General features: G+C 41.2%; 1 protein-coding gene and 1 long non-coding RNA gene across 3 annotated transcripts in view; one reads left to right on the forward strand and one right to left on the reverse strand.

The window, feature by feature from the left end:
• LOC138962416 (nucleolar and coiled-body phosphoprotein 1-like) overlaps nt 1-4411 on the reverse strand; it is an 8998-nt gene extending 4587 nt beyond the window's left edge. Inside the window, exons 1-2 of one of the 2 annotated variants that reach the window (XM_070334219.1) lie at nt 3731-4411; nt 1-1979 (exon numbers count right to left, since the gene is read on the reverse strand). The exon at nt 1-1979 is cut by the window's left edge and continues 437 nt beyond it. In XM_070334219.1, coding sequence (XP_070190320.1) covers nt 1-1955 — 1955 coding nt within the window. In that variant the 5' untranslated portion in view covers nt 1956-1979; nt 3731-4411. Of the gene's footprint in view, nt 2093-3730 lie in introns of those variants that run through there. The other variant, XM_070334218.1, reaches the window with a different exon arrangement.
• The window catches only part of LOC138962426 (uncharacterized), a 38743-nt gene that overhangs the window by 5859 nt on the left and 20277 nt on the right, over nt 1-12607 (forward strand). The window lies entirely within an intron of this gene.

The following is a 12607-nucleotide window of genomic DNA, read 5'->3' on the forward strand; positions in this document are numbered from 1 at the left end:
GAATTCGGTATTTCATTGCTTGCATGTGATTCGTTGATGGCGTGGTATACACTTGCTTGGTTTCTGTCCTGGTTCAGGTTTTGTCTGCTGTTGATCCTTGTTGTCGCATCTTGGTTTGTGTCATTGTTCAATGTCGTTTCCGTTACGCTAACCACCGCTACGACTCGTTCTGTTTCGTGGCTCGGATATGGCTCGCTGTTGTTTCGTGGTGAAACACTTTGGTTTGTTTCGTCGATTGAGTACGGTTCATGTGTAGTAGACTCTGCTACCTCTGGTTGTTGGTCGTGATTCAGTTCTCGTTCGTCGTCGTTTCCTGTGGGTGTAGTGAGGCTTCTTTCGTCTTCCAGACCTAACTCGTGGTCGTTTCGTGCACTTGAGCTTTGGATTGCGTCGTGATTCAAACTTCCTTTGCTGGCAGTGGGTTCACATACGTCTTGGGTCGTTTCATGGTTAAATTCTGATTCCATGATACGAAGCTGAGGTAAGTTTTGCCTTGGTTCATATCCTTTGTTGGTGTCAAGATCAGGCACGTGGCAGTTGGTTCCTTGGTTTAGGTACTTTTCATGCAGTTGTGCGTCCACTGAGTTTTGCGCTTCCTTGGAACATTCGTCTGCTTCGATTGCGACATCTGTTACGTGCTCTTTTTCTTGTCTTAAGCATGGTTGTTCGCTGAAGCCCCCTGCTGCTTGTTCTTCTTTGCCTCTTTGGCGGCTTGTGGCTTTATTACCCGCAGCATCTTCCTGATCGCTTGGGGGATTTCTGTTTGTGGGTGATAGTCCGTTCTTTGCTCCGACTTGGCCAAAGGCAGCTGTAGACGATATGCTGCTTGGCTCCTTTTCTCCCCGCTGAGCCCCGTCCTCCTTATCAACGGTTTCGTCAACATTTTCGACAGCTCTTCTATGTTGGATTGTGCCCGCATCTGTCACCTGAAGTTCTTGAACTGAAGCTTCCAAATCCTCTCCCTCGTTCTCTTGGTTTACGGTGCAATTTTGAGATGAAGAGGATGTGTCTGGCGCTGCAATCTGAAAGTCCTCGCCCTCATCTGGTTTTTCAGTGACATTTTGGGATGAAGTCGCTTCGTCTGGTGGAGCATCATCGCACGTCTCTACGCCCGAGGAGTCCGTGTTTTCGCAAGGATATTTCTCAGTAGAGTTGCGCGGACCATCGTCCACTTGGTCAGTTTCTTTGTGCGATTCTGGAGCAGGGTCCTCGACACTGGGCTGACCGGGCGAAGTGGCAGCTGATGTCTCGCATGGCACGGACGCTGCTGCTGCAGGGCTGAGATTCTCGGGGACATGTTCTTCAAAGCTGTTAAGAAAGTCACTTCCGGAGCCACTATCTCTACAGCCTTCTCTCTCTGCTTTCCACTCACTTTCGCACGGCAAGGCATTCCTGCTGGGCGCTGAGGGGTCTCTGTGTCGCCGGAATCTGTGAGAAACAGTGTAAAACAGCGAGTTGAGTCTCTGTTTACCTTGTGTGACAAAGTTCTTCAGTTTGTCCAGATTGCCACTGACCTTTCCGCTTACTTCGTCATGTTCAACAGCTGGCTTTGTCTCTTTTCTTGGCTCTGTTTCCTCCTGCCTGGGAATGAGAAGAGCAGCCGTGACTTGTGGCGGAGCTTCGGAATCAGTGCATCCAGACCCAGGTGCTTTTAAACGAGGTTCAGCGCTGACTTCTACAGTAGATCCTTCAATGCTTTCATCGTTAGTCGGATGTTCCTCGTCGTTTTCTGTTGGACTGGTTTTCTTTTTCTGTAGCGGTGGAGGTTGGCATGTTTTGTTTTCCAGTTTTTGTTCAGATGTTGTGTCTTCGGTTGGTGCGTTGTTTTCGTTACAGTTTTCTGAGCATTCGCAATGCTGGATGCCTTCTCTCATGATTTTCTTATCTAGAATTGATTGTTTTACTAGTTTCCATTTTGAGGCTTGAATAGGATTGTCGCTGCTCCTTCCTTCCATTTTGATACTGGTTCCGTGATTTTGCTGCAGTGGCAGACACAGAAACAATATTGACATTTAAAACGTTATGTCTATAGATGGATCAGTTTCTTCTTTACCTTTGGTGTACCTTTATTGCCTCCGTTCGGAGAGATGGTAATATCCAGTACTTGCTCATGGCTGTGTAATTTAAGCTCTGTGTGTGTGTGTGTGTGTGTGTGTGTGTGTGTGTGTGTGTGTGTGTGTGTGTGTGTGTGTGTGTGTGTGTGTGTGTGCATGTGTGTGTGTGGTGTGTGTGTGTGTGTGTGTGTATGTGTGTGTGTGTGTGTGTGTGTGCTTGCTTACGATTATGCCTTCAAATGTATGTGAGTATGTGGAAAAGAGGTGAGATATATCGTTAAAACTGTAACTGATCAGAATAACATCTAGAAGGAATTGTTTCCTTTCAGTCTATTTCCTGGATGAAGCTGCAGATGTACGGGGTGATATATATATATAGATAGACAAGGAGAGTTATGCAGTAACATGCAATCGACGGCAAACATAAGACAAGTATGAACCAAATACTACTGGGTTGACATGCAGAAAAATAAGCAACACGGGAGCTAGAGAGAGACGGGGTGAGGGGGGGGGGGGATATATATCTGTATCACACATGAAATATTTTTTAGCCTGACGCATATTCTTACTATCCCTGCTAAAACTGTACAATTTTAACATATCTTAACAACAGGGGACTACATGTGTGATAAAGATTATCAATTAAAATGGTGATATTAAACGCGTGTGCACGTGCACACACGCGCACGCAGTTACGCACACACACACACACACACACAAACACACACAAACACACACACATACACACACACATAAACACACACACACACACACACACACACACACACACACACACACACACACACACACACACACACACACACACACACACACATACACACAGACTGTTGCGCGAATAACTTATCGGACAACATACTACGAGAGACATCGGGCTGGCAAACAGACAAATCCAAAGGGGAAACGAGTCACTACTTATTATACAAATTGAAATTGCGAAATGCTGCTCTACTTTTATGTGTGGATACGAAAATAACAGCTAAATCTACAGCCCAAAATAGGCAAGCAAATGCACAGACAGACCATTAGAAACACAAGCAAATTAATTCAACACGAATGGTTAATTGTGCGCACACACACACACACACACACACACACACACACACACACACACACACACACACACACACACACACACACACACACACACACACACACACACACAGCATCCGGTGATAATTCATAAGCATGGACTCTTTCATTATGAGTATTTCCACAAAGGCTGTAAGTGTCTAACATGTTGAGAGTAAGAGAGATCTGGTGCCCTCCGGTTGTGTGCATGGTGTGCACTACACACTATAGCGGCTTGTTGTCATGGTGTGCACTACACATTAGCAGCTTGTTGTCATGGTGTGCACTACACACTAGCGGCGTGTTGTCATTGCGGAAATAAACGTTACATTTGTCAAGATCTGACCTTAGAAGATCAAGCACTGTTATGTCAGTCTCGTCGACATGGCTGCGATTTTGTTATTGTGGGTGTATGCGCTTCCTATGCACACTAATCTGTTCAGACCTGTCATGCTGTTGAGATAGCAGCGATCTTACCATGCTTTTTATTTGCAAGCTCGATGAAAAATGTTCTATACTAACCTGCGTGAACCCAAACTGCAATACTGAATAGGGGATCAACACCACCACACAACACACATACGCACCTTCTGTGTTTGTCACAGTTTTCGTAGTGTCAGTCGCACAGCTGAGTGAAAGAGATATCGTAGAACTCCAACCTTGCACTAAAGTAGGTCCAGCTTAGCCTTCTCAGTGTAACCGTGCGTGACTGGTGCACAAGTATCACACAAACAAACAAGATATGTCATACTAAGCATTAATCTTTTAACTTTTGAAAGTTTTTGAAACTTACCGTATTTTCAAAATGGCGAAATGGCTATCTGTGACCTACTTTAGTAATTTCGGAAATACCCGGATATGCTATTAGTAATCGATCATGAGAAATAAAGAAAATCAGTCGTTGTTTGTGTATTGCTCTTCTCTTAAAGAGCAGTCCCACGTGACGTCGTAGCATTTTTATGTTGTTAGGTTTTTGTTTCTTAAGATTTGTTTTATGCAATCGGATAAGATGTCAGTTTACTGCTCTCATGCTAAAAAAAAAAAAGCATACCGGAGGGGAACCACCGAAACTCTTAACCAATCACTGCACTTTGCCGAATCAAGTTCTAGGAGTTCGAACAAAGTTAATTTGTAAAGAAGTATTTAACACAAATGTTTAGAGCTGAATTGTTTCATGCGCATTTTCGATTTTCACCTTCCACGAAATAGAAGAAATTGAGTTGTTAATTTCGTTCTTGTTTTAATTATCTGTTTTAAATGGGAAAGGACAGTGTGAGTCTCTGTGTGTTTGCATTGCTGTACCTGTGCCTGTGTGTACGTTAGTTTTTTTATGTGTTTGTTGACCGCGGCGTGTCGGAATGCTTACCGGTCTGGGAGTATGTCTGTGTGTGTGAATCAGTACGTGCGTGTGTATGTGTGTGTATGTGTGTGTGTGAGTGGGTATGTGTATGTGTGCGTGTGTGTGTGTGTGTGCGTGTACGTGCGTGCGTGTGTGCGAGCGTGCATGCGTACGTGCGCGCATGTGTGTGTGTGTGTGTGTGTGCGTGTGTGTGTGTGTGTGTGTGTGTGTGTGTGCGTGTGTGTGTGTGTGTGAGGGGGAGACATTATGGCAGACACACACATGTTAAGAAGTGATGATGGTGAGCGATGCCAAAGTGTGTCATGACACCAGTGAAATAAAATAAAGAACGTGTTTTTTCTGTTTATTTGTTCTTGTTTTTGTTTCATACGTAATAATGATAATAATGAATAACTGTTCTGTAGCGCGAGTCCCATCAATTGGCTCCAGGCGCTTTACAAATTCATTCTTAAACAAACCAACACAAATTAAAGGCACAGTAAGCCTCCCGTAAACCATCACAGATACGGTCAGGCTTTTACACACAGTACAAACACCCTTTCATTTAAACACTCACCGAATGAGAACATCCTAGGTGCCCTCCGTAAAGAGCGAACAATTTTCAAAGAATTTATTTTTGCGTGGTTTATCTTACCCCTGAGCCATCGTGAACCCGTGTGATCCAGTTTCCCTTTTTCACAATGTAGTCGTCAGTGTCATTTGAATGCCACTCGATGTGAGCTTATCTACAATAGCACGTTTTTATGCACGAAACAAACGGCTGTGGTTCACAAGAACTCTTGCGATGGTTTTTGACTGTTGAGAGGAACGGCGATATGCACGATAAACCGTCGTCTGCTACGACCCTTGCGTGACCCTGCTTCCGGGCTATTTCTGTTTTCAAACTTTCACAACTTCGAATTGTACTGATCTTGTCTTGATAAAAAAAAGAATTCTTTTATGATTAAAGAATGTTTGTGTAACAAGCTGTCAATTTATTATTTAGATTTTAAAAGTTAGGTCTAGCGCAAAAACGCACCACGGTCCAAAAACATTCTGATAATCAGTTTACATCGATAGAATGAGAACCGAAGGGAAGTAACTCATTTTTGACCTGAGTTCAGGATGGGTTCAAAAAGTGTTCGAGACAATCTGCAAAATTAATTCTTTAAGAATTGCTCGCTCTTTACGTGGGCCACCTAGGATATTCCCGTTTGGTGAGCGTTCAAATGGAAGGGTGTTTGTACTGTGTGTAAAAGCCTGACAGTATCTGTGATGGTTTACGGGAGGCTTACTGTCCGGGCGTGATTTCCTCATAACTGCCAGCACCAAAACGAGGCGCCAGGCTGTAGAGGACTCATCCACGAAAATAAATTCTTTGAAAATTTCTCACGCTCGACAGAAAGCAGCCAGGATGTTCCCGTTCGGTGAGCGTTCAAATGGAAGTATGCTTGTACTGTATGTAGACCCTCGGGGAGCTCTGTGATGGTTTACGGGAGGCTTACTGTGCCTTTAAACGAGCACACAAAGCATACACATTACTGAGATAAAACAACAACAACCAAAGCACGAAACAAACTAGGCTTATCAACGTAGCGGGGCGGGGATGTAGCTCAGTCGGTAGCGCGCTGGATTTGTATCCGAGTTGGCCGCTGTCAGCCTGCGTGAGTTCGTCCCCACGTTCGGCGAGAGATTTATTTCTCAGAGTCAACTGTGTGTGTGCAGACTCTCCTCGGTGTCCGAACACCCCCGTGTGTACACGCAAGCACAAGACCAAGTGCGCACGAAAAAGATCCTGTAATCCATGTCAGAGTTCGGTGGGTTATAGAAACACGAAAATACCCAGCATGCTTCCTCCGAAAGCGGCGTATGGCTGCCTAAATGGCGGGGTAAAAACGGTCATACACGTAAAAGCCGTGGGAGTTTCAGCCCATGAACGAACAAACAAACAAAAACCAAACAAACGTAAAGATAACTGACTTAAAATACTAGGTTAAAGGAGAATGAAACTTAAGCTTTGTCTTTTTGACCCGTTATACGTTTTCCTTTACCTTTCGGTTAACTGTGTTACAAATGGATTGCTGAATAGTAGAGTACATTGTGAGCATTGGTAGTTCAGCGGTAGAATACCCGCTAATGCGGGCGACTCGGGTTCGATTCCCGACCAGTGCATAGTACGCAACTAGCAACGTAATTAAGCAAACTAGCTGTCTTTGTCTCCCAGAATGAATTTTGAGTGTCTTGTCAAAGATCTATGCTATACAATGTATAAGATCTTGCCTAATACACGAATTCGTGAAATCGGAGACATTTTAACCTGTATCGCGTAACCAGCAGAACGCTGCCCATTTCAAAATCGGCACCGTTTTGCCTAACATGCCAACAGGCTTCTATGAACCTTCTATAAAACTTCTATAAAACTTGCTCATTTCGCGAAATCGGCACCGTTTTGCTAAAGATACGTACAGGCTTCTATAAATCTTATATAAAAACTTGCTGATTTCGCGAAACTGGCACCGTTTTGCCAAACATGCGTACAGGCTTCTATAACACTTCTATAAAACTTCTATAAAACTTGCCCATTTTGCTAAATCGGCAGCCAGTTAATAACGTTTTGTGTCACCAACACATTGCGTTAGCATTTCGTATAAGCTGTCCATAATGGGTTGGATGTTGTTGTTTTTTGTCGATAAGAACTCCGAAAACGCCATAGTTCAATATTCAGACAACAAATGGAAAGCTCGCTGATGTACGCTTGTACTTTGTGCATTCGCAAAGAGTGCATGCATTTTAAGTTAATCCTTTCTCTTTCTCAATGGTAATATAGATGTTTTAAAATATAAATGCATAAACTCACATTATCTCAGATACTGTTAACCACACATAAGCGCGCGCGCGCATACACACACACACACACACACACACACACACACACACACACACACACACACACACAACACACTCCATTACATTCAGTCAAGTTTTAATTTTTGATAATTTAACCAAAACCATGTTTCTAACCGTGCAGGAATAACTTTTCTCACAACACCAAAGATCCTCTCAACACGTACAGTGATTTTGATTGTTAAGATGCCATCGTAAATATGTTTTTGTGTTGTATATATCATTAACTTTATGTTATTTCATGTTGTGCTATTTTATATAATGTTTGTGATTTTCAATTTGTAAAAGATTGATTTTATTATACTTTGTCACCTTGTCCATTTGTTCTATGTCATGTTCATTACATTGTTTTTCGAATGTTTTTATGAGAAGTGCCAGAATGTTATGTTCACTTCTGTTTGACCCAGGATCTTATGAACATGTTTTAGTTTGCGGAAGTGCTTGTTTCTGTGCGTGTGTGTATGACATGTATTTCACTGACACTGACTGGTGAATTGTCCATGGAAACGTGTTAAGGGGAACAACCCTGGGTTAGAAAACAGTACTGTGCTCAGTTGATCATAAGTTATCTGGAACAACCGTGCAAACACTCGAAGAGGAACATACACACTTTATGCTTGTATCAAAGCATCCTAAACATATTTCGTTGTTTTTTTAAGCTGTTGCAAAATGTGTACAAATTTGCATTGAAGTACAGACATCAAGATTATAACCTGAACTAAAAGCATATAATTATGAAAATGCTTGCACAAGAGAATGTAAAGCTGTCTATTTGAACACATTGCGGTTGAACGTTTTAACGGATTATGCCACTTCATAGATGCCCAGCTTTTGATTATGTTAGGACTGGAATATTGCCTTACATTTCTACCAGGACTATCATTTATATGACTAATGTTTTTCACTAATGTAATGAAAACATTTTAGTGGATACAAATAATTGCCCTTTGGTTATAGTAGAGATTATTGGTTGTTGTTTGTGGGTTTCCACGAGTGTTACCTCACAGGACTTTAGGACATTAGTTTACTTTACCTTGCCGTTTCGGGAAAGGCAAGGAGCGAGAACATTAACAATATATATAAAATACAAAATAATAAATAAAATAAAAAAACTTCTGATGTTTTATATAAAATAATATATATATTTGCATGGACTACGATTTTTTATATCTATATGCTTCCAAGTAAAAAGCACAGGAAAATATGATATAGGCAAAGTGGCAAGGAGAAACAAGTAATTGCTGGGTGATTTAAGCCAAGGGTAACCCAACAAGCACACGAACGCATGGTGGTGACTTGACTAGGCGGACGATAGCAGGTAAAGTAACAGACGCAAAGCAAATATGGTTCTTCGTTATTTTCTCTGCCATTTTTGGAAGCTTTAGATGTTTCGATTACTGAAGAAATAATGTTAAGTCCCACAGGTAGAACAAACTGGGCACGTTAAGTGACTGCAAACATTGGTTTATCTTTGTACAGAATTAATGTTTACGCTGCGTAGCTCGAGTTTACACACAAAATTGCCGGCATTAAAACAAACAATTTTTTTTTTAATAACGAATACTATGTTCAAGTACAAGTTAACGTCATCAAAAATGGTTACAACGTGAATGCTTGCCCTGCAATTGTAAAACCGTGTTTTGTTTTAGTTCTGGTGTAGTCAGGGACTGCTACTCCCGCATAGGTATAGACAGCCACAGCAGGCGCTGTTCTAAACAACTTAACATGTAGCTCTCTAAACGGTGCAGATCCATGACGCACTAATGATTATTCACAATAATATTCACAGGTTACAAACATTTCTTACCCTTTTAAATATACATTTCTTCCGTGTGTACAATACTGTCAATCATCACAGATTGTTTTACCAGGCATTTACACGACCCCCCGCGGGTTAGGGGGAAGAATTTACCCGATGCTCCCCAGCATGTCGTAAGAGGCGACTAACGGATTCTGTTTCTCCTTTTACCCTTGTTAAGTGTTTCTTGTATAGAATATAGTCAATTTTTGTAAAGATTTTAGTCAAGCAGTATGTAAGAAATGTTAAGTCCTTTGTACTGGAAACTTGCATTCTCCCAGTAAGGTAATATATTGTACTACGTTGCAAGCCCCTGGAGCAAATTTTTGATTAGTGCTTTTGTGAACAAGAACCAATTGACAAGTGGCTCTATCACATCTCCCCCTTTCCTCGTCGCAATATAACCTTCGTGGTTGAAAACGACGTTAAACACCAAAAGCATTTACACGGAATGAGATCAACCCTGAAATCCAGTCCTTGCACAGTGATATTGTAACATCAAAGTATCACATTTAGTTAAAATAGCGTTTTTGAAAATTATTAATATTATCAATGCAATCAATAAACAAGAAAAACATTTTGTGTAGGAAGTTTAGCATCTTTAGACAAACAAATCTTGGCTAAGCAACACTTGATACTAACTATATACATGGTTTTATATATATATATATATCACAGTCCAAACATTGGAAATAAGCTTTTTTGAACATTTTGTTTCCGTGAGAAATAACCCCATTATAGCAAGCAATGGAACTACCTCCCATTACCTGCCTTTCTGGCATAAAACAGGCCAGTATACAGTGAAGATAAATGGACAAACAAATACACAAGAACATTAACACATAAACAAGTTCAAGAAACAAAAAACAAAAACAGAATCCGAATCACTTATTGGGCACGCCTGAAGGCTGGTGCAGGAAATATGGCAGTTACGCACCTCCTTCTGACTATCCTGATTGAGCCAGTAACATAATGCACACACGAAATTGATTAGACTAGGGAATATCCATCAAATACAATATGTCAAAATGAAGACATAAAATCAGCCTGAGGCGAAATGACTAGCCTCCATCAGTATTTTGGAGGAGAGTTGGCTGGCCGATTTATTACATTCTTCTCAAAAATAGTAAGCTAACTTTTTTGTTTGCTTGGATCTTAAAAAAAAAAGGTCTCTTAACTATGCCCGCGTACGCGCATTTGCTACTGTCCAGAGAGATCGACATATTCTGCGCAGCTGATCTCACGCAAACTGTGGAATTCGCCCTTTTTTCGAGTTACTGCACTGCATAAAATGTAATTCATTTTCTCACGCTATTTTTCTGACAAAAAACAACCCACTCCAATAAAGATTATGCAACATTTTTGTGCCACGAGACTGACTTCGTTTTTATGTTAGTTTTTGGTTTGTAGGTATAAAAAAAAAAAAAGTGTGTGTGTTTCTGCTATATCCAATAACAGATAGACTGTTAACGTTCCAACATCAACAATCAGAACATTACAAATGGTAAGGTATTGGAACGTTTTTGATTAGGCACACACACAAAAAGTCTGTTTACGGTATCCCGACCGACCCTATTTTTTCGCGCGATCCTAGACCTTTTTTGGGGGGGGCATTTGGGGGGGGGGGGGGAAAGGTCTTTGTTTTTTTGTAAAAATAACTTTAAAATATGGTTTTTTTGGAGAAAAAAAAAAGAAGAAAAAATCCCGACCTACCGACCTTATTTTTTTGTGCCTATGTTACCGTTGTGGCCTCAAAACAAAACAAGACGTTTTGTTGATGGCTCTATATGAACATATTGTCAAACAGTGAACGCTTTCACATATAAGTTTTCTCATCATTTATTCATGTGTCTATTTGTCTGTTCACTGTAAAGGCCATTGGGCCGACGTACACGCACACGTCTTGTTTTGTTTAAAATCAAAACCGTTCCAATACCATACCATTTTTTTTCGTTCTGATTATTGTTTTTCTTTTCTTCATTCCGAGTCTTTCTAAATAAAACAATTGGTGTGCTTTTTTTCTGGACGATTTTGAAACGATCAGTAGCTTCTTGCATTTTAAAAAGCCAAGTGAAGGCAAATTGCCCTGATGTCCTAAACTGTCGTTTCCGACGAAGAAACAAAATTTTAATGTTAGCTAAATAAACAAGAAATTCCTCCGAGGTAGGAAAAACACCCCCGTCCTTACCATTCTCACTGCCACCAACTCAGAAGGTTATTTCCCTTTGACCATTAATATGTCCCTCTATAAGTCCTTGTAGAATCTTAATCCACCAATAACTCCCTAACCGTGTGTTTGACTGGTCCCAATTTTTGTAAGGACCGTCTCAGGAATGTATAGAACCTGTTCACCAAGTTTGGTGACGATCGGTCCGTTCATTCTTGAGATCTATATGCGAACACAAACACACAAACAAACACATCGACCGAATCCTATACACACCCCTATACCGGGGGTGTAATAATACAAATTAATATCCATTGACATCATTCTCTGTTGTACGTTGGAACAAAATCGTCTGGTGTTTACTTTTACCAAGAAGAAAGCTGAGCAATTGGCTGATCTTTTAATATATTGACAAAAGATGCTGCCATGTGCACCAACCCTGTTTGACCCAACGATTGTTATTGAAACAAACACACACACAAAATTTTTAGAGTACATACGCCCTGAACTGAATATTTTGTTGAAATAAAAAAAAATAAAAAATAAAAATCTTCATATTTCTGTCATCTAAACAGTAGTAATAACGTGTCCATCTATATATATATATACGACTTGTGTCTGTCTGTGTGTGTGTCTGTGTATCTGTGTCTTCGCGATGCACGGCCAAAGTTCTCGATGGATCTGCTTCAAATTTGGTGGGCTTATTCAGAGAGACCCCGGACACAACCTCATCGATGAGATATTTCAACACGTGCTCTCAGCGCGCAGCGCTGAACCGATTTTGGTTCCACCTCAGCTACCCGGGCCCCCATACCGACACACCATAGCCGCTACACCACATCACAACGCCAAAGTTCTCGGTGGATCTTTTTCAAATTTGGACACCGTATTCAGCTACACCCCGGACACAATATCATCGATGAGATATTTCAACACGTGCTCTCAGCGCGCAGCGCTGAACTGATTTTGGTTTTTGTGTTCATTTCACCATTATAAGTAACTCTTCCTTATCTTCTCCAGTGTTTGGCGTTTATCTCCCTTCCTTCGTGTGGCTTTCCCGTTTGTAAGTTACTGCGCTGTCCACTGCGCTGTCCACAACGCTTCCCTTGCACCCGTAAGTTGTTCTTAGTAAGTTGTTCTTACTGTCAAAGTGAAAAGGTCGAATCAATTTATAGCCACGCGAAAAATACACTCTCACCTATCTCTATATATTTATAGATACAGATATGCATATATATATATACGGCTTCTCTGTG

The sequence above is a fragment of the Littorina saxatilis genome, linkage group LG3, assembly GCF_037325665.1.
Source record: "Littorina saxatilis isolate snail1 linkage group LG3, US_GU_Lsax_2.0, whole genome shotgun sequence".
Lineage (NCBI taxonomy): Eukaryota > Metazoa > Mollusca > Gastropoda > Littorinimorpha > Littorinidae > Littorina > Littorina saxatilis.